Source organism: Triticum urartu, chromosome 5A (assembly GCF_056163025.1).
Source record: "Triticum urartu cultivar PI428250 chromosome 5A, HENAU_Tu73, whole genome shotgun sequence".
Taxonomy (NCBI): Eukaryota; Viridiplantae; Streptophyta; class Magnoliopsida; order Poales; family Poaceae; genus Triticum; species Triticum urartu.
Genome location: NC_141877.1, coordinates 633,295,692 through 633,321,811, shown reverse-complemented (window position 1 = coordinate 633,321,811; position 26,120 = coordinate 633,295,692). Strand labels below are relative to the sequence as shown.

The window sequence follows — 26,120 nt, the reverse complement described above, 5'->3', positions numbered from 1 at the left end:
CTTCTCCCATGGCAAGAACTACCAATCTAGTTGGCCAAACCAAACGGATAATTCGAAGAGACTTGCAAAGATAACCAATCATACATAAAAGAATTCAGAGAAGATTTAAATAGTATTCATAGATAGACTTGATCATAAACCCACAATTCATCGGTCTCAACAAACACACCGCAAAAAGAAGAAGATTACATCGAATAGATCTCCACAAGAGAGGGGGAGAACTTTGTATTGAGATCCAAAAAGAGAGAAGAAGCCATCTAGCTACTAACTATGGACCCGAAGGTCTGAAGTAAACTACTGACACTTCATCGGAGAGGCTATGATGATGTAGAAGCCCTCCGTGATGACGACCCTCTCCGGCGGAGCTCCGGAACAGGCCCCAAGATGGGATCTCATGGATACAGAAAGTTGCGGCAGTGGAATTAGGTTTTTGGCTCCTGTTTTGATCGTTTGGGGTACGTATATATATAGGAGGAAGGAGTACGTCGATGGAGCACTGAGGGGCCCACGAGGCAGGGGGGCGCCCTAGGGGGGTGGGCGCGCCCCCCACCCTCGTGACCGCCTCTTTGACTCCTTGGAGTAGGGTCCAAGTCTCCTGGATCATGTTCGGTGAGAAAATCACGTTCCCGAAGGTTTCATTCCGTTTGGACTCCGTTTGATATTCCGTTTCTCCGAAATACTGAAATAGGCAAAAAAACAGCAATTCTGGGTTGGGCCTCCGGTTAATAGGTTAGTCCCAAAAATAATATAAAAGTGGAAAATAAAGCCCAATATAGTCCAAAACAGTAGATAATATAGCATGGAGCAATCAAAAATTATAGATACATTGGAGACGTATCAGGCATCCCCAAGCTTAATTCCTGCTCGTCCTCGAGTAGGTAAATGATAAAAAGAGAATTTTTGATGCGGAGTGCTACTTGGCATAATTTCAATGCAAATCTTCTTAATTATGATATGAATATTCAGATTCGAAAGATTCAAGACAAAAGTTTATATTGACATAAAAATAATAATACTTCAAGCATACTAACAAAGCAATTATGTCTTCTCAAAATATCATGGCCAAAGAAAGTTATCCCTACAAAATCATATAGTCTGGCTATGCTCTATCTTCACCACACAAAGTATTTAAATCATGCACAACCCCGATGACAAGCCAAGCAATTGTTTCATACTCTAACTTTTTCAATCTTCACGAAATACATGAGCGTGAGCCATGGATATAGCAGTATATGTGGAATAGAATGGTGGTTGTGGAGAAGACAAAAAGGAGAGATAGTCTCACATCAACTAGGCGTATCAACGGGCTATGGAGATGCCCATTAATAGATATCAATGTGAGTGAGTAGGGATTGCCATGCAACGGATGCACTAGAGCTATAAGTATATGAAAGCTCAAAAAGAAACTAAGTGGGTGTGCATCCAACTTGCTTGCTCATGAAGACCTAGGGCAATTTGAGGAAGCCCATCATTGGAATATACAAGCCAAGTTCTATAATGAAAGATTCCCAGTAGTATATGAAAGTGACATAACTAGAGACTCTCTATTATGAAGATCATGGTGCTACTTCGAAGCACAAGTGTGGTAAAAGGATAGTAACATTGTCCCTTCTCTCTTTTTCTCTCATTTTTTTATTTGGGCCTTTTCTCTTTTTTATGGCCTCTTTTCTTTCTCTTTTTATTTGGGCTTCTTTGGCCTCTTTTATTTATTTTTCGTCCGGAGTCTCATCCGACTTACGGGGGAATCATAGTCTCCATCATTCTTTCCTCACTTGGGACAATGCTCTAAAAATGATGATCATCACACTTTTATTTTTCTTACAACTCAACAATTACAACTCGATACTTAGAACAAAATATGACTCTATATGAATGCCTCCGGCGGTGTACCGGGATATGCAATATGACAATGATGAATGTGTCATGATAAACGGAATGGTGGAAATTTGCATGGCAATATATCTCGGAATGGCTATGGAAATGCCATGATAGATAGGTATGGTGGGTGTATGATACCGGCGAAAGGTGCACGGTATTAGAGAGGCTAGCAAAGGTGGAAGGGTGAGAAAAAGTGCATATAATCCATGGACTCAACATTAGTCATAAAGAACTCATATACTTATTGCAAAAATCTAGAAGTTATCAAAGCAAAGTATTACGCGCATGCTCCTAGGGGGATAGATTGGTAGGAAAAGACCATCGCTCGTCCCCGACCGCCACTCATAAGGAAGACAATCAATAAATAAATCATGCTCCGACTTCATCACATAACGGTTCACCATACGTGCATGCTACGGGAATCACAAACTTTAACACAAGTATTCTTTAAATTCGCAACTACTCAACTAGCATGACTCTAATATTATCACCTCCATATCTCAAAACAATTATCATGCTTCAATCTTTTCTTAGTATTCAACACACTCAAAAAAAGTTTCACAAATCTTGAATACCAAGCATATTATTATTAAGCAAATTACCATGCTATTAAGAGACTCTCAAAATAATTTAAGTGAAGCATGAGAGATCAATAGTTTCTTTAAAACAAATCCACCACCGTGCTCTAAAAGATCTAAGTGAAGCACATAGAGAAAAATTATAACGCTTCAAAACATATAAGTAAAGCACATAGAGCAAAACTACTTAGCTCAAAAAGATATAAGTGAAGCACATAGAGAAAAACTACATAGCTCAAAAGATATAAGTGAAGCACATAGAGCAAAACTACTTAGCTCAAAAGATATAAGTGAAGCACATAGAGCAAAACTACATAGCTCAAAAGATATAAGTGAAGCACATAGAGTATTCTATCAAAATTTAATTCATGTATGGCTCTCTCAAAAGGTGTGTACAGCAAGGATGATTGTGGCATACTAAAACACAAAGACACAAATAATACAAGACGCTCCAAGCAAAACACATATCATGTTGGTGAATAAAAATATAGCTCCAAGTAAATTACCGATGGAAGTGGACGAAAGAGGGGATGCCTTCCGGGGCATCCCCAAGCTTTGAATTTTTGGTGTCCTTGGATTATCTTGGGGTTGCCATGGGCATCCCCAAGCTTAGGCTCTTGACACTCCTTTTTCCATAATCCATCAAAAGAATTCACCCAAAACTAAACTTCACAACACAAAACTCAATAGAAATCTCATGAGCTCCGTTAGAGAAAGAAAACAAAAGACCACTTCAAGGTACTGTAATGAACTAATTATTTATTTATATTGGTGTTAAACCTACTGTATTTCAACTTCTCTATGTATTATAAACTATTTTACTAGCCATAGATTCATCAAAATAAGCAAACAACACACGAAAAACAGAATCTGTCAAAAACAGAACAGTCTGTAGTAATCTGTAACTAACGCAAACTTATGGAACCCCAAAAATTCTCAAATAAATTGCTGGAAGTGAGGAATTTATCTATTAATCATCTGCAAAAAGAATTAACTAAATAGCACTCTTCAAATAAAAATGACAGCAGTTCTCGTGAGCGCTAAAGTTTCTGTTTTTTACAGCAAGTTCAACAAGACTTTCCCCAAGTCTTCCCAACGGTTCTACTTGGCACAAACACTAATTAAACACAAAAAACACAACCAAAACAGAGTCTAAATAAATTATTTATAACTAAACAGGAGCAAAAAGCAAGGAATAAAAATAAAATTGGGTTGCCTCCCAACAAGCGCTATCGTTTAACGCCCCTAGCTAGGCATAAAAGCGAGGATAGATCTAGGTATTGCCATCTTTGGTAGGCAATCCATAAGTGGCTCTCATGATAGTTTCATATGGAAATTTTATTTTCTTTATTGGAAAGTGTTCCATGCCCCTTTTTTAATAGAAATTGAAATCTAATATTCCCTTCCTTCATATCAATAATCGCACCAACCGTTCTAAGGAAAGGTCTACCAAGAATAATAGGGCAAGAAGGATTGCAATCTATATCAAGAACAATGAAATCTACGGGAACATAATTCCTATTTGCAACAATAAGGACATCATTAATCCTTCCCATAGGTTTCTTAATAGTAGAATCCGCAAGATGCAAGTTCAGAGAGCAATCATCAAAATTACGGAAATCTAGCAAATCACACAAAGTCTTGGGAATAGTGGAGACACTAGCACCCAAATCACACAAAGCATAAAACTCATGATCTTTAATTTTAATTTTAATAGTTGGTTCCCACTCATCATAGAGTTTTCTAGGGATAGAAACTTTTAACTCAAGTTTTTCTTCATAAGATTGCATCAAGGCATCAACAATATGTTCGGTGAAGGCTTCCTTTTGACTATAAGCATGTGGAGAATTTAGCATGGATTGCAACAAGGAAATACAATCAATTAAAGAGCAACTTTCATAATTAAATTCCTTGAAATCCAATATAGTGGGTTTAGCAACATCTAGATTTTTATTTCTTTCAATCCCACTTTCATCAATTTCATCATAAAGATCTAAATACTCCGAATTTTTAGAACGCCTTCTAGGTAAAGGAAGATCATATTCAGTTCCATCAAGATTCATATTGCAAAACAAAGATTTACTAGGAGACACATAAATAACTTTTAGATCTTCATCTTGATTTTCATAGGAATTGGAAGAACAGGCTTTAATAAAGGCATCTTTGGAAGCACGCATCCTAGCGGTTCTTTCCTTGCACTCATCAATGGAAATTCTCATGGCTTTGAGAGACTCATTGATACCATGCTTAGGAGGAATAGATCTAAGCTTTAAAGAATCAACCTCAAGAGAAATTCTATCAACGTTCCTAGCCAAATCATCAACTTTAAGCAATTTCTCTTCAAGCAAAGTATTAAAATTCTTTTGTGAATTCATAAACTCTTTAACACTATTCTCAAATTAAAAGGGCATCTTATTATAATTTCCATAGAGTTGTTGTAGGAATTCCCATAATTATTAGAAGGATTGCTAGGATATGGCCTAGGATTAAAATTCCCTCTATAAGCGTTGTTACCAAAATTATTCCTACCAACAAAATTCACATCCATAGATTCATTGTTATTCTCAATCAAAGTAGACAAAGGCATATCATTAGGATCAGAAGAAACACTCTTAGTAGCAAATAATTTCATAAGTTCATCCATCTTTCCACTCAAAACATTGATTTCTTCTATCGCATGCACTTTTTTATTAGAAGATCTTTCAGTATGCCATTGAGAATAATTAAACATAATATTATCTAGGATTTTAGTAGCAACTCCTAAAGTGATTTCCATAAAAGTGCCTCCCGCGGCCGAATCTAAAAGATTTCTAGAAGCAAAATTCAATCCGGCATAAATTTTTTGTATAATCATCCACAAATTCAAACCATGAGTAGGGCAATTACATATCATTAATTTCATTCTCTCCCAAGCTTGTGCAACATGTTCATGATCAAGTTGCTTAAAGTTCATACTATCGTTTCTAAGAGAGATGATCTTAGCGGGAGGGAAATACTTAGAGATAAAAGCATCTTTGCACTTGTTCCAAGAATCAATACTATTTTTAGGCAAAGACGGAAACCAAGCTTTAGCACGATCTCTAAGCGAAAATGGAAATAGCTTCAATTTAACGACATCATTATCGACATCTTTTTCTTTTGCATATCACATAAATCAACGAAGCTATTCAGATGAGTAGCGGCATCTTCACTAGGAAGGCCGGCGAATTGATCTTTCATAACATGATTCAACAAAGCAGTATTGATTTCACAAGATTCAGTATTGGCAAGAGGAGCAATCGGAGTGCTAAGGAAATCATTATTATTGGTATTGGTGAAGTCACATAATTTGGTAGTATCTTGAGCCATCGCGACAAACAAGCAATCCAACACACGAGCAAACAAAAAGGCAAGCGGGCAAAAAGAGGCAAATAGAGAGGGAGGATAGAGAGAGAGAGGGCGAATAAAACGGCAAGGGTGAAGTGGGGGAGAGGAAAACTAGAGGCAAATGGCAAATAATGTAATGCGAGAGATAGGGATTGTGATGGGTACTTGGTATGTTGACTTTTTGCGTAGACTCCCCGGCAACGGCGCCAGAAATTCTTCTTGCTACCTCTTGAGCTTGCGTTGGATTTCCCCGAAGAGGAAAGGATGATGCAGTAGAGTAGCGTAAGTATTTCCCTCAGTTTTTGAGAACCAAGGTATCAATCCAGTAGGAGGCCATGCTCAAGTCCCTCGTACCTGCACAAAACGATAGCTACTCGCAACCAACGCGATTAGGGGTTGTCAATCCATTCACAGTCACTTACGAGAGTGAGATCTGATAGATATAATATTTTTGGTATTTTTGGTATAGAGATGCAAAGTGAAAAGTAAAAGTCAAAGTAAAAAAGCAAAGCAAGATTAAAGTGATGGAGATTGATATGATGAGAATAGACCCGGGGGCCATAGGTTTCACTAGTGGCTTCTCTCAATAGCATAAGTATTCTACGGTGGGTGAACAAATTACTGTTGAGCAATTGACAGAATTGAGCATAGTTATGAGAATATCTAGGCATGATCATGTATATAGGCATCACGTCTGTGACAAGTAGACCGAAACGATTCTGCATCTACTACTATTACTCCACTCATCGACCGCTATCCAGCATGCATCTAGAGTATTAAGTTAAAAACAGAGTAACGCTTTAAGCAATATGACATGATGTAGAGAGATAAATTCATGCAATATGAAATAAACCCATCTTGTTATCCTCGATGGCAACGATGCAATACGTGCCTTGCTGCCCCTTCTGTCACTGGGAAAGAACACCGCAAGATCGAACCCAAAGCTAAGCACTTCTCCCATGGCAAGAACTACCAATCTAGTTGGCCAAACCAAACGGATAATTCGAAGAGACTTGCAAAGATAACCAATCATACATAAAAGAATTCAGAGAAGATTTAAATAGTATTCATAGATAGACTTGATCATAAACCCACAATTCATCGCTCTCAACAAACACACCGCAAAAAGAAAAAGATTACATCGAATAGATCTCCACAAGAGAGGGGGAGAACTTTGTATTGAGATCCAAAAAGAGAGAAGAAGCCATCTAGCTACTAACTATGGACCCAAAGGTCTGAAGTAAACTACTCACACTTCATCGGAGAGGCTATGATGATGTAGAAGCCCTCCGTGATGACGGCCCTCTCCGGCGGAGCTCCGGAACAGGCCCCGAGATGGGATCTCATGGATACAAAAAGTTGCGGCGGTGGAATTAGGTTTTTGGCTCCTGTTCTGATCGTTTGGGGGTACGTAGGTATATATAGGAGGAAGGAGTACATCGGTGGAGCACCGAGGGGCCCACGAGGCAGGGGGCACGCCCTAGGGGGTGGGCGCGCCCCCCACCCTCGTGACCGCCTCTTTGACTCCTTGGAGTAGGGTCCAAGTCTCCTGGATCATGTTCGGTGAGAAAATCACGTTCCCGAAGGTTTTATTTCGTTTGGACTCCGTTTGATATTCTGTTTCTCTGAAATAGGCAAAAAATAGCAATTCTGGGCTGGGCCTCCGGTTAATAGGTTAGTCCCAAAAATAATATAAAAGTGGAAAATAAAGTCCAATATAGTCCAAAACAGTAGATAATATAACATGGAGCAATCAAAAATTATAGATACGTTGGAGACGTATCAGGGGGCCTGTTGGGGGCGCGGCTGGAGATGCTCTTACACGCAACCTTCCCATGCTTGGGACGCCGCCGGCCGAAACAGATGCTCTTTATCCTTTCCACCTGAAGCATGTTGGCGCAAACCCTATAAGTATTGTTCAACATACTTTATGACGATTGAGGCAACAAAGATTCTATCGGCCGGGCTGTCAGTGCAGCCCTGCCGGGAGCAATGAGGATTGTAAGCTGGAACTGCCGGGGACTCGGGAACGGCCCGGCAGTTCGTGGCCTCTTGGATCTCAAGAGGGCGGAGGATCCCGATGTGGTTTTCTTATGTGAAACTAAGTTGTTCGAGAAGGAGATGGAGCAATATCGGTGGAAAACGGACTGGTGAACATGTGTGTGAAGAATCCGGAGGGGAGGAGCAGGGGGCTCGCTATCTTATGGAAGAGGGGAGTGAACCTATCCTTGAGATCAATAAGGAGGCGACATATTGACGCAGATATTACTGAGGAGAATGGGGTGGTGTGGAGATTGACGGGCATATATGGGGAGTCTCAAGCTAGTAGGAAGAAGGAAACCTGGCGAACCATGCACCTTCTTCAACAACAGCATCAAGATGGAAGGCCCTGGCTATGCATGGGAGATTTTAACGAGATTTTAAGCAACGACGAGAAGCGGGGAGGGGTTGATAGAGCGGAGGGGTGTATGACCATGTTTCGGGAGGCGTTGGAAGGCTGCAGCCTTAGCGATCTGGGCTTTGAAGGCGATATTATCACATGGTGGAACAATTGTACTAATGCAGAGGGGTACATCTGTGGCCGGCTGGACAGGGCAGCGGCTAACATGGAATGGTGCACTACCTTCCCGGAGTTCCGTGTGCGCAATGAGTTGCTGAGGCACTCGGACCACAGGCCCATTATGGTGGATACGGTGGAGACAGGGGGTGGAAGTCATGGCGGTGGGGGCGGATTCAAGTTTGAAGCGCGCTGGCTGCGGGAGGAAGGGTGCGATCTGGTGGTCGAGGAGGCATGGAGGAGAGTGAGAGAGGGAGGAGCAGTGGATATAGGTGCAGCTTTGAAGGGTGTTGCTGCTGACTTGACACGATGGAGTAGGACGGTGCTGGGGGACTCGGAAAGGAAGCTTAAGAAGGCGAAGCAGGAACTGGAGGAGTGTAGAAAGCGAGATATCACCCCGGAGAAGGTGCCCGAGGAAGTACGACTACGGTGCTTGGTGGATCATCTTGAGGAGGTAGTAGACATAAAGTGGAAACAGAGAGCACATGTATGGTGGTTGAAGGAGGGCGATAGGAACACCAAGTTCTTTTTCCGCTATGCTTCGGCGAGGAGGAAAGCAAACCGAATAAGGAGGCTTACGAGGGACGATGGGGTGGTGTTGGAGGAAGGGAGAGATCTAACTAACTATGTTCAGTCTTATTTTCAGGGCCTTTTTACCTCGAACGGCAATAATCAGCATGAGGAGCTACTCCATTCTGTCCCAGCAAGGGTAACTCGAGCAATGAATGACTCACTGATGGCTGAGTTTACTGAGATGGAGATAAAGGCTGCTCTGGACCATATTGGCGACCTCAAGGCTCCAGGACCTGATGGTATGCCGGCGGTGGTGTTCAAAAAATATTGGCATCTGATGGGAAAAAACATAGCCGAGGAAGTGATGCGGGTGTTGAAGGGAGGGGAGATGCCACCAGGGTGGAATGACACGACAGTGGTGCTAATACCTAAAGTCAAAAACCCCTCGCGTATAAAGGACCTCAGGCCTATCAGTCTCTGCAACGTGTTGTATAAGCTCATATCCAAAGTCCTCGCTAATCGTCTCAAGCTTATCTTACCGCAGATTATCTCAGGTAACCAAAGTGCGTTTGTGCCCGGGAGATTGATCACAGACAACATCCTGATGGCCTATGAGATCTCGCACTTTCTGATGAACAAGAGGGGGGGGAGGAAGAGTTTGCTGCGGTGAAGGTGGATATGAGCAAAGCTTACGATCGGGTTGAGTGGTCTTTCCTCGAAGCGATGATGATAAAGCTCGAGTTTGACAGGCGTTGGGTGAGACTAGTGATGACATGTGTGACATCGGTCAGATACCAAATAAAGGTCAATGATTGACTATCCGAACAGTTTGTGCCATCCAGAGGGCTTCGACAGGGCGACCCAATATCGCCGTATCTTCTTGTTATCTGTGCGGAGGGGTTATCCGCTCTGCTCAATGATGCCCAACAGAGAGGAGTTCTGAGTGGCATACAAATCTGTCCCGGCGCGCCCTCTATATCACACTTGTTCTTTGCCGATGATTCAGTGATGCTTATGAGAGCCAAAGCAAGTGAAGCCGAAGAGTTGCAGCGGCTACCGCACCTTTATGAGGAGTGCTCTGGACAGTGCATTAATCATGAAAAGTCTGCGATCATCTTCAGCAAGAACTGCCTACCACAGTCCAAAGATGCGGTGAATGCCTCCTTGAATATATCAAGTGAGGCTTATAATGAGAAGTATCTCGGGCTTTCGGTGTACATTGGACGATCTAAGAGGAAAGCGTTTACATATCTGAAGGATGCCATCTGGAACAGAATGCAGGGATGTAACGAGAGAACCTTGTCGAGGCAAGGCAAGGAGATTTTGGTGAAAGGGGTGGCGCAGGCGATCCCCACCTTTGCCATGTCTGTGTTCTATCTGACCAAGACACTATGTGATGAAATTAGTGCCATGATTGCCCGATACTGGTGGAGCCAGCAGGATAAGGAGAATAAAATCCACTGGATAGGATGGCAAAACTCACAATGTCTAAAGGGAGAGGCGGACTGGGTTTCAGAGATATACATGACTTCAATGTTGCTATGCTTGCCCGCCAGGTTTGGAGGTTGGTTCAGGAACCAGAAAGCCTGTGTGCTCAACTTATGAAGGCCAAATACTACCCCCACAGTTCGGTGCTGGAAGCAGGAGAGAGCTCTAACATGTCCTATGCTTGGCGGAGCATCTGCCACGGCATCGAGCTAGTGAAGCAGGGAGTAATATGGAGGGTAGGCGATGGGACAAATATAAGGATTTGGGAGGACCCATGGATCCCGAGGGCTTGGTCCAGGAGAGTGATCACGCCAAGGGGTGGCAGCTTGCTTACCAGGGTCTCTGAGCTAATTGACCCAGGCACGGGCCAATGGGACACCCAGCTCGTTCATGACACGTTCTGGGAGGAGGATGCAGCCTTGATATTACAGATGCCTCTTCGTGATGGTGCGGTCGATTTCATGGCATGGCACTTTGATTCCAAAGGAATTTTCTCGGTCCGGCAAGCATATAAACTAAAAAGAGCCCTGTCGGAAGCTGGAGCCGAAGGTGCTGGGGACCCCCAAGTGGAGGCTGGAAATCTGAATGAGGGTGGGCAGGAGAAGTGGAAACGAATTTGGCGCATGCCATGCCTGGGGAAAATCAAACATTTTATGTGGAGGATGGCGCATAATACTCTAGCTACCAAGGATATATTATGCAGAAGGGGTATGACTATTGAGAACCATAAATGCTTCTTGTGCAACGACAGGAACGAAACGGGTAAACACCTCTTTGTGGAGTGCTGTGAGATCAAACATGTGTGGAGGGCGCTGAGCCTTGAGCATGTTCGGCAGAAGCTTGACGAGTGTGACTCAATGGGGACAACAATGGACACACTTTGGCACCTACCAGAGAAAGACCGCATGCTGGTGGTGGTCATGTGGTGGCAGTGGTGGTCACAGCGAAACAAGGTGCGAGAAGGGGACAACCCGATGGATCACAGTCACTTTTCCTATAGGGCTGCATGCACGGTCGAAGAATTTCAGGGTTACTTCAGCAAAACTGCAAAGCCCCGTGCCATGCCCCAGCGCTGGCTCCCACCACCCACCGACGTTCTTAAAATCAATGTCGATGGTGCCCACATCCCAGGAGCGCAGTCAGGAGCGTGGGGGTGATTGTCCGGGACTGGGATGGTGCCGTGATTGCTGCTCGCGCAGGTCGATGCGACCATGTGACGGACGCGTTTGGAACTGAGCTGATAGCAGTCCACCAAGCTCTTGACACAGCTACGGAGCTAGGCGCGGTGCAAATAATTGTCGAAACCGATGCGCTACTGGTGGAGCAAGCCCTGAACAGCCGAGGCTTCGATTTTTCTAAGCAGGTGCAGATGATAGAGGACCTCAAGCTCCAAATGAACCTCTGGTTTGCTTCTTGCCATGTTATCCACTGTAGAAGGAAGGCAAATATGCCGGCTCATCACCTTGCCAAACTGGGTTTATCTTTCCCTAGTGGAGATGTGTTTGTGTCTGATGATGATGTACCAGCTCTTGTAGCTGAAGCTGTAATGGGCGATTTAGCCCAAAACGTTGCGTAATAAAGCTTGATGCTTGCTCTAAAAAAACATACTTTATGATGCAATTATCTTTGCGGTCAGTGCTTTTGGCTGAGAGAACTAGCTCGCACAAGCTAGCCAGGCTAAGAGCAACTCTACCAGAGTCCCCATAATGGCCAAATCACCATAATTTGAGCCAATATGTTGATTCTGGCAAAAAAGGCACTCTAGCAGTGTCGTCACATCCTGCCACGTTAGTGTAATTTGTCCCACGATATGGAGACGGCTAACTATGCGACTAGGACTTTGTGATTTGCCTCGGCAACCTTCATAATGCAGATGGAGTTTGCTCCGTATGCATATGGAGGTTGCCAATATGGCGACTCTGATAAAGGTGCTCTAAGTTATTAGGCTGTTGAACAGATTTTCTAGAGGACAAGCACATATGCACGGAAGCAGGCAACCTGCAGGATATATTCCAGCGTATGCTACAAGGCTAGAGCTAGCCCATGGATTCTTGTTGGTGGAAACGAATAGAATGACTCTCATTGAGATATGCACACAAGAGACAGGGAATTATCGCAACTGGTATCCGGAGCGACTCCAAGGAGGCCTCCGAGGGGTTCGACGTGTTGAGTGACGTATTGAGGTGCACTACCGATGCAGCGTATAGTTTCCTTGAGGATCCACCTCGGTAACTACAAGGCAGACGAGCCCCTCTATAAAAATTCCCACTAGTATATGAAAGTGACAAAACAAGAGACTCTCTATCATAAAGATCATGGTGCTACTTTGAAGCACAAGTGTGGAAAAAAGAATAGTAGCATTGCCCCTTTTTATTTTATTTTTCCTTTCTTTTTTTGGGGGGGGATTCCTTTTTTTATTTGGCCTTTCTTCTTTTTTTATTTGGGACAATGCTCTATTAATGATGATCATCACACTTCTATTTATTTACAACTCAATGATTACAACTCGATACTAGAACAAAGTATGACTCTATATGAATGCCTCCGGCGGTGTACCGGGAAGGGCAATGAATCAAGAGTGACTGAAAAATTATGAATGGTGGCTTTGCCACAAATACGATGTCAACTACATGATCATGCAAGGCAATATGACAATGATGATGTGTGTCATGATAAACGGAACGATGGAAAGTTGCATGGCAATATATCTCGGAATGGGTATGGAAATGCCATAATAGGTAGGTATGGTGGCTGTTTTGAGGAAGCTATACGGAGGTTTATGTGTGAGAGAGCGTATCATATCACGGGGTTTGGATGCACCGGCGAAGTTTGCACCAACTCTCAAGGTGAGAAAGGGCAATGCACGGTACCGAAGAGGCTAGCAATGATGGAAGGGTGAGAGTGCGTATATCCATGGACTCAACATTAGTCATAAAGAACTCACATACTTATTGCAAAAATCTACAAGTCATCAAAAAACAAGCATTACGTGCATGCTCCTAGGGGGGTAGATTGGTAGGAAAAGACCATCGCTCGTCCCCAACCGCCACTCATAAGGAAGACAACCAAATAACACCTCATGTTTCAAATTTATTACACAACGGTCACCATACGTGCATGCTACGGGACTTGCAAACTTCAACACAAGTATTTCTCAAATTCACAACTACTCAACTAGCACACTCTAATATTACCACCTTTATATCTCAAAACAATTATCAAGTATCAAACTTCTCCTAGTACTCAATGCACTTTTTATGAAAGTTTTTATTATATCGATCTTGGATGCCTATCATATTAGGACTAAATTCATAACCAAAGAAAATTACCATGATGTTCTAAAGGACTCTCAAAATAATATAAGTGAAGCATGAGAGATCAATAATTTCTATAAAATAAAACCACCACCGTGCTCTAAAACATATAAGCGAAGCACTAGAGCAAAATTATCTAGCTCAAAAGATATAAGTGAAGCACATAGAGTATTCTAATAAATTCTGATTCATGTGTGTCTCTCCCAAAAGGTGTGTACAACAAGGATGATTGTGGTAAACTAAAAGGCAAAGACTCAAATCATACAAGACGCTCCAAGCAAAACACATATCATGTGGTGAATAAAAATATAGCCTCAAGTAAAGTTACCGATAGAAGAAGACGAAGGAGGGGATGCCTTCCCGGGCATCCCCAAGCTTAGGCTTTTGGTTGTCCTTGAATTTTACCTTGGGATGCCTTGGGCATCCCCAAGCTTAGGCTCTTGCCACTCCTTGTTCCATAATCCATCAAATCTTTACCCAAAACTTGAAAACTTCACAACACAAAACTTAAACAGAAAGTCTCATGAGCTCCGTTAGTAAAAGAAAACAAACCACCACTTAAGGTACTGTATTGAAATCATTCTTTATTTATATTGGTGTTAAACCTACTGTATTCCAACTTTTCTATGGTTCATACACTCATATACTAGCCATAGATTCATCAAAATAAGCAAACAACACACGAAAAATAGAATCTGTCAAAAACAGAACAGTCTGTAGTAATCTGTAGGTTTCGAATACTTCTGGAGCCCCAAAAATTCTAAAATAAATTTCTGGACGTGGGAAATTTATCTATTAATCATCTACAAAAAGAATTAACTAAATAGCACTCTCCAGTAAAAAAATGACAGCAAATCTCGTGAGCGCTAAAGTTTCTGTTTTTTACAGCAAGATCGCAAAGACCTTCCCCAAGTCTTCCCAAAGGTTCCACTTGGCACAAACACTAATTAAAAGCATTAAAACCACATCTAAACACAGGCTAGATGAATTATTTATTACTGAACAAGGAACAAAAATAAAATTGGGTTGCCTCCCAACAAGCGCTATCGTCTAACACCCCTAGCTAGACATAAAAGCAAGGGTAGATTTAGGTATTATCATCTTTGGTATGCAATCCATAAGTGGCTCTCATAATAGATTAATAAGGTAATTTAATTTTCTTTCTAGGAAAGTGTCCCATGCCCTTCCTTAATGGAAATTGGAATCTAATATTCTCTTCCTTCATATCAATAATTGCACCAATCGTTCTAAGGAAAGGTCTACCAAGAATAATAGGACATGTAGGATTGCAATCAATATCAAGAACAATGAAATACACGGGCACATATTTCCTATTTGTAACAATAAGAACATCATTAACTCTTCCCATAGGTTTCTTAATAGTGGAATCTGCAAGATGCAAATTTAAAGAACAACCATCAAATTCACGAAAACCTAACACATCACACAAAGTTTTAGGAATCGTGGAAACACTAACACCCAAATCACACAACGCATAGCATTCATGATTTTTAATTTTAATTTTAATAGTAGGTTCCCACTCATCATAAAGTTTTCTAGGGATAGAAACTTCCAATTCAAGCTTTTCTTCATAAGATTGCATTAAAGCATCAACGATATGTTTAGTAAAAGATTTATTTTGACTATAAGCATGCGGAGAATTTAGCACGGATTGCAACAAGGACATACAATATATTAAATAACAATTATCATAATTAAATTCCTTGAAATCCAAGATAGTGGGTTCATTGCTATGTAAAGTTTTGACCTCTCTCATCCCACTTTTATCAATTTTTGCATCAAGATCTAAAAACTCCGAATCATTGGGACGCCTTCTAACTAAAGTTGACTCATCTCCAGTCCCATCATTATCAAGATTCATATTGCAAAATAAAGATTTAATAGGAAACACATCGATAACTTTCAGATCTTCATCATTATTATCATGGAAACTAGAAGAACACGCGTTCACAAAGCAATCTTTTTTAGCACGCATCCTAGCGGTTCTTTCTTTGCACTCATCAATGGAAATTCTCATAGCTTTGAGAGACTCATTGATATCATGCTTAGGTGGAATAGATCTAAGCTTCAAAGAATCAACATCAAGAGAAATTCTATCCACGTTCCTAGCCAACTCATCAATCTTAGACAATTTTTCCTCAATCAAAGCATTGAAATTCTTTTGCGAACTAATAAATTTTTTAATATTAGATTCAAAATCAGAGGGCATCTTATTATAATTTCCATAAGAATTGTTGTAGGAATTACCATAATTATTAGAGGAATTACTAGGAAACGGCCTAGAATTAAAATCACCTCTATATGCGTTATTACCAAAATTGTTCCTACCAACAAAATTCACATCCATAGATTCATTATTATTCTCAATCAAAGTAGACAAAGGCATATAATTAGGATCAAAAGAAACACTCTTATTAGCAAACAATTTCATAAGTTCATCCATCTTTCCACTCAAAACATTAATTTCTTCTATTGCATGAACCTTTTTGCTAGTAGATCTTTCAGTGTGCCATTGAGAATAATTAACCATAATATTATCTAGGAGTTTAGTAGCTTCTCCTAAAGTGATTTCCATAAAAGTGCTTCTCGCGGCCAAATCTAAAAGATTTCTAGAAGCAAAATTCAATACATCATAAAAATTTTGTATAATCATTCATAAATTCAAACCATGTGTAGGGCAATTACGTATCATTAATTTCATCCTCTCCCAAGCTTGTGCAACATGTTCATGATCAAGTTGCTTAAAATTCATAATATCGTTCCTAAGAGTTATGATCTTAGCGGGAGGAAAATACTTAGAGATAAAAGCATCTTTGCACTTATTTCATGAATCAATACTATTTTTAGGCAAAGACGAAAACAAAGTTTTAGCACGATCTCTAAGCGAAAATGGGAATAGCTTCAATTTAACAATATCATTATCCACATCTTTCTTCTTTTGCATATCACACAAATCAACAAAGATGTTTAGATGGGTAGCGACATCTTCACTAGGAAGGCCGGAAAACAGATCTTTCATGACAAGATTCAGCAAAGCAGTATTAATTTCACAAGATTCAGCATCGGTAAGAGAAGCAATCAGAGTGCTAATAAAATCATTATTGTTGGTATTGGAAAAGTCACACAATTTAGTATTATTTTGAGCCATCGTGACAAACAATCCAACACACAAGCACACAACAGGCAAGCGAAAAGAGGCGAACGGAAGAGAGAAGGGGAACGGAAAAAGAGGGCGAATAAAACGGCAAAGGTGAAGTGGGGGAGAGGAAAACGAGAGGCAAATGGCAAATAATGTAATGCGAGGGATAAGAGTTTGTGATGGGTACTTGGTATGTCTTGACTTGTGCATAGATCTCCCCGGCAACGGCGCCGGAAATGGCTCGTTGACGGAAGATCAAATCTTGACTTGACTTGGTGCAACCTCCCCGGCAACAGTGCCAGAAATCCTTCTTGCTACCTCGTGAGCACTGCGTTGGTTTTCCCTTGAAGAGGAAAGGGTGATGCAGCAAAGTAGCGTAAGTATTTCCCTCAGTTTTTGAGAACCAAGGTATCAATCCAGTAGGAGACTACACGCAAGTCCCCCGTACCTACACAAACAAATAAGAACCTCGCAACCAACGTGATAAAGGGGTTGTCAATCCCTTCACGGTCACTTACGAGAGTGATATCTGATAGAGATAATAATGATAAATATTTTTGGTATTTTTATGATATAGATTGAAAGTAAAGATTGCAAAATAAACGGTAATAGAAATAGCTTGTTGATGGAAGATTAATATAAAGGAGAATAGACCCGGGGGCCATAGGTTTCACTAGTGGCTTCTCTCAAGATAGTATAAGTATTACGATGGGTGAACAAATTACTGTCGAGCAATTGATAGAAAACGAATAATTATGAGAATATCTAGGCATGATCATGTATATAGGCATCACGTCTGTGACAAAGTAGACCGACTCCTGCCTGCATCTACTACTATTACTCCACACATCGACCGCTATCTAGCATGCATCTAGAGTATTAAGTTCATAAGAACAGAGTAACACATTAGGTAAGATGACATGATGTAGAGGGCTAAACTCAAGCAATATGATATAAACCCCATCTTTTTATCCTCAATGGCAACAATACAATATGTGTCGTTTCCCTTTCTGTCACTGGGATTGAGCACCGCAAGATTGAACCCAAAGCTAAGCACTTCTCCCATTGCAAGAAATATCAATCTAGTAGTCCAAACCAAACTGATAATTCGAAGAGACTTGCAAAGATAACCAATCATACATAAAAGATTTCAGAGAAGAATCAAATATTGTTCATAGATAGACTTGATCATAAACCCACAATTCATCGGATCTCGACAAACACACCGCAAAAAAGAGTTACATCGAATAGATCTCCAAGAAGATCGAGGAGAACTTTGTATTGAGATTCAAAGAGAGAGAAGAAGTCATCTAGCTAATAGCTATAGACCCGAGGTCTGAAGTAAACTACTCACACATCATCGGAGGGACCATGGAGTTGATGTAAAGGCCCTCCGTGATCGATACCCCCTCCGGCGGAGCTCCGGATAAGGCCCCAAGATGGGATCTCTTAGGTATAGAAGGTTGCGGCGGTGGAAATAGGGTTTTCGTGGTGCTCCTGGATGTTTTCGGGGTATATGAATATACTAGATCGTCGATGGCGCGCGTTGCTGCGCCCGTCTATTTTGAATGTTGCATGAGAGTGTTAGAAATTTATGTACAAACATAGAGTTTATGTTAGCTTATACGTATAATAATATGTTGAATCAAGGTGATAGTGTCTCCCATGAAGCTGATAATAGATAGTCCATTAATACATATGGAATAATTTTGCACATCAATTGTTGTAGTGTCTTATTATCTGGGATAAATCTGTTTGCACATTATAAGCAATACTGATATAGCCCTTTTTGGTCAACTTGAAAGAAAAAAGAAGTTACTATTGAGGATTGATTAAAGACATTTGGTTATCAATGTTCTATTGCTTAAATCAACTTTGTTTTCCCTATAATGAAGCATGTTTTTTTCAAATGTAAGATCACATTGGACAAATCAGATTCAAGGTCCCTAAATGTTATAGTGAGAACATAAAAGAAAGGAGTAAAGCTTTCAGATGATTGCACGTTCAGATCTGCCAAATACTTAGTACATAATTGAAGGAATGGCATGCTCAAAGATTTGCTAAACGCAGCATTCTAAGGGCACAAATAACTTCCAAGTACATGATGGCTTAATAATATTGGGACTATATGATCTGAAACATTACACTCATATTTAGGTAGAGAAAATGCCAAGTACTTCATATTTGGGGAAATTACAGAACTTGTAGCCTTAAGGCAACACAAATATTGAAGGATTTACTTCAATATTAGTGCGTTCCAAGATGCTACAGTCAATCTTCTTACTCTAGAACTTCACAAATATCAAAGGCCTTGAGTTTAAAGCTTTATTAAGAGTGCAATCCAAAAGGCCGCTATCAATCCTGTTTCTACAAAAATTTCCAAATTTAAGAAGTTAGAAAAGTATTATGTTGTGCACTTGCATTTTTTTGTCAACTACTTGCAGTGAACCTAAGCCTGCAAGCGCAGCAGGAAACTGTGAAGGAAAAGGTGAAAGGTACGAAGCATAAGCGAGTATTCAATAGCTGGTACCTTTGAGGAGGAGAGAGTAGATTCATCGTGGTTCAACGTATCATCTAATGCATGCTCTATGCTTTAAGCTATTCTTGGATGAAACTCATCCCCTGATTGATTCATCTACATTTGAGTGCAAAGTAGACAGATATACATAAGGAGAGTGTAGGCGTGGTACCTAAGAGTAGGAATTGTTGAGTGTTCCAATATCTACTGCAGACGTTCTATATAAACAGAGGGATGACACGTAGCAGTCAGTTTAAATGGTTGCAGAATTGTTAATGGCCGGTGGGAATTAATCATATTTATAGGATGTCAGTTACTCCTTTTTAGCTACAAACATGTATATAGACAGAGAGATGACATGTGAACAGCGAGGTTAACTGTGGTAGAAGAATTGTTAATGGCCGGTGGAAATTAATCATATTTATTGGATGTCAGTTACTACTTTTTAGCTACAAACATGTATATAAATAGAGGGATGGCATGTGAGCAGCGACGTTAACTGTGGTTGCAGAATTGTTAATGGCCGGTGGAAATTAATCATATTTATAGGGCGTCAGTTACTACTTTTTAGCTACAAACATTTTATAAATATATAAACAGAGGGATGACATGTGAGCAGCGAGGTTAACTGATTGCATGATTATCAGTTGATGGGTCCAAATTAAGGTTTTTATAGGATATCAATTACTACTATTTAGATGCTATGTGTAACTGAAGAGTAAATACCTACTCTAACTTGCATGGTAAGGAGAAAATAGAAGCCATTAACTGTCCAGAAGCCATTAGAGATTATCAGCTGAAGAATTTCAAGAAAAAAATGCGATAATCATTCTCCAATAGCTGGCCAAATCAATTAACCACCTCCCAGTATGGATAATTACTGTACAAAATTTAGATTGGGAGGAAACAATGTAATCATCGGATGGAAAAAGCAAATTGTAAAGATAGAAGCCGCACCATGAGTTACCCGTGAGAGCGAAAGATGAAGTGACATCGCTCACCTACGAAGGACGAAAGCCAGTCTGATGGGTGAAGAGGGGCATGAGTGCAGCTGGCGCCGCTGCCGTCGCCATCTCCTAGTGTTGCCTGCTGCTGCGAACGGTGGGGGCGTGCAAGGTTGAAGGTACAACACCACAGAGAGCACTGGGGTAGTCGCCGTCCCCGCCGCCAGGAAAGAGAGGGAGGGACGGAAAGGGATCCCTACCTTGCAGGCGGATCGGCCGACCCCCGGTTCCATGATTCCGTCGCCTCAAGCCGAGTTCGGGCCGAGCGTGAAGCGGTATCTCCTATCTCCAGGATGCAATCAAGGGAGCTCTCTCTCGGCGCCGATGAGGGCAGCGGCGGCGGCGTATTAGCGGAAGGGGATGGGGTACGTTGCGGGAGATGGAGGGGGTGGGCCTCGCCCAACGCAAATTTTGTTGATCTTTTATAGAGAAAAAAAAATGTCCATGACAATCATCCATCGCTGAATTAACACGAGGCCTCTGAATTTTTTTCCAGAGTAGCGGCCCACACGTTAGCGAAGAGGTGAATCAGACGGCCAAAAACGACTTAGAGGTGGGATCCGACGGCCAAAATTGCTGATTACTTGAGAGGGTTGGAAAAGTGTTCGGTTATAATGTATTTAAATATAGGAGGAAGAAGTAGGTAGGTGGAGCCACAAGGGGCCCACGAGGGGGGAGGGCGCGCCTAGGGGGTAGGCGCGCCCCCTGCCTCGTGGCCACCTCGCTGGTTGCTTGACGTCTACTCCAAGTCCTCTGGATCACGTTCGTTCCAAAAATAACTCTCCCGATGGTTTCATTCCGTTTGGATTCTGTTTGATATTCCTTTTCTGCGAAACACTGAAATAGGTAAAAAAATAGCAATTTGCACTAGGCCTTGGGTTAGTAGGTTAGTCCCAAAATAATATAAAAGTATAAAATAAAGTCCATTAACGTCCAACACAGATAATATAATAGTATGGAACAATTAAAAATTATAAATACGTTGGAAACATATGAACCTTCCACTACTACCCGCCATATTTGGGATGAGTGTGTTCCCAATTCTGCACCTAATATGGAGGTGTCCACGAAGTAAATTTCTTTTAACATCCTTGCGCAAAGAGAATTAGGCTGCTGCAAAATGTGACATGCTTGTCTAGGAGCATAGCTAGGTTGAAAAGATCATGATCTCTGAAGCCCAGTCCACTCATAAACTTGGGTTGTGTCATTGAGTTCGAAGAAACCCAACTGACTTTATGCTGCCCGTTTTTACTTCCCCGCCAAAATTTCTTGATCAATTTTTTTGAGATATTCACACACCCCCTGGATAACATAAAAGAATCCAGGCATATATCCGTATCAAAATGCAACGCGTTAGGCTGTGACAGGCTTTATGTTTAGAGTGGCCCATCTTTGATGAGTTATCCTACAATGAGAGAACATGGCCTGCCACTGAGGAGGCCTAGGCTGGGATTCATCCGGGCTCCTCTCTTCACAGGTTTTCTCTTCTCTTTCAGAAGGGAAGGCCTATGAAGAGAGGGCCATGATGAAACAACTCATTAGCTCATAGAAATAATATGATATGTCCCGCTTATAGCAATATGTATCACTCACATCGCCCACTAGCGTAGGAACATGGGTTGGCTTGCAAGGAACCCATCACTTCGGACCATGAGGTGTCGAACGATTTTTTATGAACATTTTCAAGCGGGTTTCTCAAACCTTGCATCTTGGCTTTCAAACTTGAAAAAAGTTCATCGGATTTCTTAAAAATTCATCAAAATTGAAAAAAGGTTCATCTATTTTGAAAAAAACTTCATCAAACTTGAAAAAAAAAATCATTGAATTTGATAAAAAAATTCATAAAAATTGGAAAAAGTTCATCAAAATTTTAAAAGCCTCATCAAATTAGAAATAAGTTCGTTGATTTTCAAAAAAAGTTCAAAATTTGAAAAATGACCACGATTTTCATATAAAAACACAAAAATAGAAAACCATCAATTTAGAAAAAAACGAATTTTAAAAATGCGCATTTAAAAAGAACAAAAAATAAAGGCAACCCAAATAAAAACCTCCCAGGCAGTGAGCACGGATCAGGAAAAAACCCGGTTTGGAAGCTTCCTAAAACAGGGGACTCCCGTGGCTGTAGAGAACAAGAAATAAAACAAGTTTTATGTCACTCCTAGTATTTCGATGGGCCGGCCCAGCGTGGGGGCACTGCAGGCGCCCGTTAACAAATTGCCCTATAACTGGCGCCTGCAGCACTAAATAGGGTTTGAAAATCGTACGAATCAAAGAGGCCCTAAGGATGGGCTGGTCACCTTTTACAAGTTTTTGGCTAAACCATCACATGGCTTAGTGGGCTCACAAGTCACAGCCCATGATTGGTATGTTCGAATACAAGGGAGTACTAGTATGTTTCCTTCGAAATATACAAGGGAGTACCATGTGAGTATCACTGTGCACGCACTGAACCTCCGTTGACTCAGCCCGCGGCGCCACTCCACTCCAACCGGAAGACAGAAGCGCTCTACTATTTCTTTTTAACATTTGGAGGCAGTTTTACAGCGACGAGCATGGAAGCAAAAGAAAAACAAAGAAGTAGAAACAAAGCCCGAGGTTGCTGTCGATCGACCGGGCGGGTGAGCTTAGCGTAATCGCACACTTCCAAGGACAGTCCAAAACAAAAGCCCCACTGCTGCTACTCCTAGAGTGCTAAAAAAGGCCAGGACGACTCAGATGGATTAGACCGGACTGTGAGTGGAACTCCCTCTGTAAAGAAATATAATAGCGTTTAGATCACTAAAGTAGTGATGTAAACGCTCTTATATTTGCTTACGGAGGGAGTACTTTATTAGCAGCTAATAATAATACTATGGAAGTGACGGTGCTCACTGTTCACTCACAGCTGACCAGAGATTAAAACACGTACGTAAAAGTTATCAGCGGCACGGGACCAGCTCGGCTCAGCTCACTCCCTTGTCCGCATCTAGCCGCGCTCCACACCGCAGAGCATCTCTCTCTTTTCCTTCCCTCCCTTGAATCCGCCACCCACGACCACGAGCGCAGTCACAGAGTCCAACTGCAACCCAGCGAGAGGGAGATGGCGAGCAAGGCGGTCACCATCGGCGATCTGATCCACCGCGTCGCCTCCTCCTGCCTCTCCAACCGCTTCCCGGGCAACTACGCCCACCACGGCTCCGACCTCGACGACGACGACGACGACGACCCCTTCGCCGACTTCGGGGACGCCGCCACCCACGAGGAATGCCCGCGCCCCGCGGTCCGCGCGGGCGCGGAGGAGGGCGACGACGAGGCCCGGAGGCTCAGGATCTGGGAGGAGGGGGAGGAGCAGAAGAGGCGGACCAAGAATGCCGCGGCCGCCGAGGAGGAGGCGGAGGGGGCCGAGCGGGCGGGCGACGCGGAGTCCCTCATGGCGGAGGTGTTCGACGCCGTCTCCGGCGTGCGCCGCGCGTACGCGGCGCTCCAGGGCGCGCACTGCCCCTGGGACCCCGACCGGATGCGCGCCGCCGACGCCGGCGTCGTCGCCGAGCTCCGCCACCTCGCGCGCCTCCGCGACCGCTTCCGCCGCGCCGCCGCCAGCCCGGGCGGCCGCATCCCGCGCCCGAGCCCCTCCGCGCCGCCGCTCCGCGAGGCCGTCGCGCCCTACGAGGCCGCGCTCGACGACCTCCGCCGCCAGCTCCAGGGCAAGCAGGCCGAGGTGGACGGCCTCAAGGAGAAGCTCGCCACCGCAACAAACCGCCGCAACGCGCGCCTCCACCCCTCCAAGAAGCACCACCTCACCCTCGCGGCCGCCCCCGCCGCGGAGGTCGGCGCGGCGACGGCGGAGCTGTTCGTCGCCTGCGCGGAGCAGGCCCGCGCGGCGACGCGTGCGTTCGCGGCGCACCTGCTCCACCTCCTCCGCGCGGCGGGGCTGGACCCGGCGGCGGCCACCCGGTCCGTCACCAAGATCCCGGTCTCCTCCCCGCAGCTCGCCAAGCACGCGCTGGAGGCGCACGCGACGGCCGTCCTGCTCGGCGGCTTCGAGCACGAGTCCTTCTACCTGGACGGCTCCCTCTCCTCCCTCCTCGACCCGGCGGCGTTCCGGCGGGAGCGGTACGCGCAGTTCCGCGACATGCGCGGCATGGACCCCGGCGAGCTCCTGGGCGTGCTCCCGACGTGCGCCTTCGGGCGGTACGCCGCCAGCAAGTTCGCGTCCCTGCTCCCGCCGCGCGTGGAGGAGGCCGTCCTTGGTTCCGACGAGCACAAGAAGGCCGTGGGCGCGGGCGCGCACCCGCGCACGCCGTTCTACGGGGAGTTCCTGCGGGCGGCCAAGGCGGTGTGGCTGCTGCACCTGCTGGCGTTCGCGCTGGAGCCGCCGCCCAGCCACTTCGAGGCCGGGCGCGGCGCCGAGTTCCACCCGGAGTACATGGAGAGCGTGGCCGGGCCCGCGCCGCGCGGCGCCGGCATGGTGGTCGGGTTCGCGGTGGCGCCGGGGTTCAAGCTGTGCAACGCCGCGGTGGTGCGCGCCCGGGTGTACCTCGTGCCCCGCGGCGGCAGCCGACAGTGACGCCCACCGTGGCTGACGGGCGGGATCACGGATGCGATCAGCCTGAGCCACGGGCCGCCACCCTCCCCTGCTCGTTGGTGCAGCTACCGGGGCTGCACTCGACTCCCTGCCATAATTAGTTCTCTCCCCTGTACCTGGCCCTTGCTAAATCTAAGCCAGTTGCCTCTTCTCTCAAGAAAGTTGATGCCCCCCAAGAGGCTGTAAAATCATACGCATTGTGAAGTGAAGTGCTCCAACTAACAGTACAATTAGCTGGCCCATCGTGTACTAATACTTTCTGACACTCAGTTGGCCCATCATTGCGTGCATTCATGTCGTACTGTGCAGTCACAATGCACCGAGCTGCTTGTTTAGGCAGGACGAACAGCAAGGCATGAAAAATATACTCCCTCCATTCCAAAATATAATGCGCCTGCGCTTCCCGAGGTCCAAATTTGATCATAAATTTAACCAACGAGACCAACTACGATGGGAGAAAAAATTATATAATTGAAAACTTCTTTTGAATATGAATTCACTGATATAATTTTTACTCCCGCCGCAATCGGTCTTGATAGTTAAATTTATGATCAAAGTTGAAGCACGGAGATAGAGGAAGCACTACATTATGGAATGAAGGGCTACTAGTTTGGAAACACTGATTGAAACAAGAAAGAAGGACGGTGTCTTGATCGACGCATGGCATGAAAAAGGAGTGAAGGTGATAGATCTGTTCAGGTGGGAGACATTGCAGACTTTGTTCCAGCATCATCAGCACATTGCCACAGACCGTAGGAAAAAGGAGGAAAGCAAGAAGCTTGTACTGTAAGCCTTTTGGGCTGAAGGATGGCACACTGATGAAAACAAACTCGATTGGAACTGTTTCTCCAAAGTGGCCTCACTCTGTCAGAAAGCAAAGCAAAGCAAAGCAGATGGAGCAGCACATTGATGACCTCCAATGAAAACCGGCCTTCCTTTTCCGCCATTTGAAGGCTAAATTTCGGGTTTTGACCCTTTTCTGAAACTAAATGGAGATCTGACCCTAGTCTGAATTTTTTTCGATATCTGACCCTTTTGCTACCGCGATGCTCGTGCCTACCACCAGGGACCCTGGCGGTAGCAAAAGGGTCAGATCTCGATTTTTTTTCAAACTAGGGTCAAATCTCGATTTAGTTTCAGAAAAGGGTTAAAACATGAAATTTTGCCCCATTTGAAC

The 26,120-nt window shown here is 43.5% G+C and overlaps 2 protein-coding genes across 2 annotated transcripts; both read left to right on the top strand.

The window, feature by feature from the left end:
• Window positions 1-8,173: 8,173 nt before the first annotated feature.
• Window positions 8,174-11,956, top strand: LOC147973571 (uncharacterized). The gene is made up of 4 exons (XM_087524725.1): window positions 8,174-9,446; window positions 9,899-10,401; window positions 10,449-11,496; window positions 11,580-11,956. Exons 1-4 carry the CDS (start codon window positions 8,174-8,176, stop codon window positions 11,954-11,956), a joined length of 3,201 nt encoding a protein of 1,066 aa, XP_087380851.1.
• A 10,933-nt stretch (window positions 11,957-22,889) lies between these two features.
• Window positions 22,890-25,152, top strand: GIL1 (glucose-6-phosphate isomerase, putative (DUF641)). Its single transcript, XM_048676573.2, has one exon. It carries the CDS (start codon window positions 23,459-23,461, stop codon window positions 24,923-24,925), a length of 1,467 nt encoding a protein of 488 aa, XP_048532530.2. The 5' UTR covers window positions 22,890-23,458; the 3' UTR covers window positions 24,926-25,152.
• Window positions 25,153-26,120: the final 968 nt, after the last annotated feature.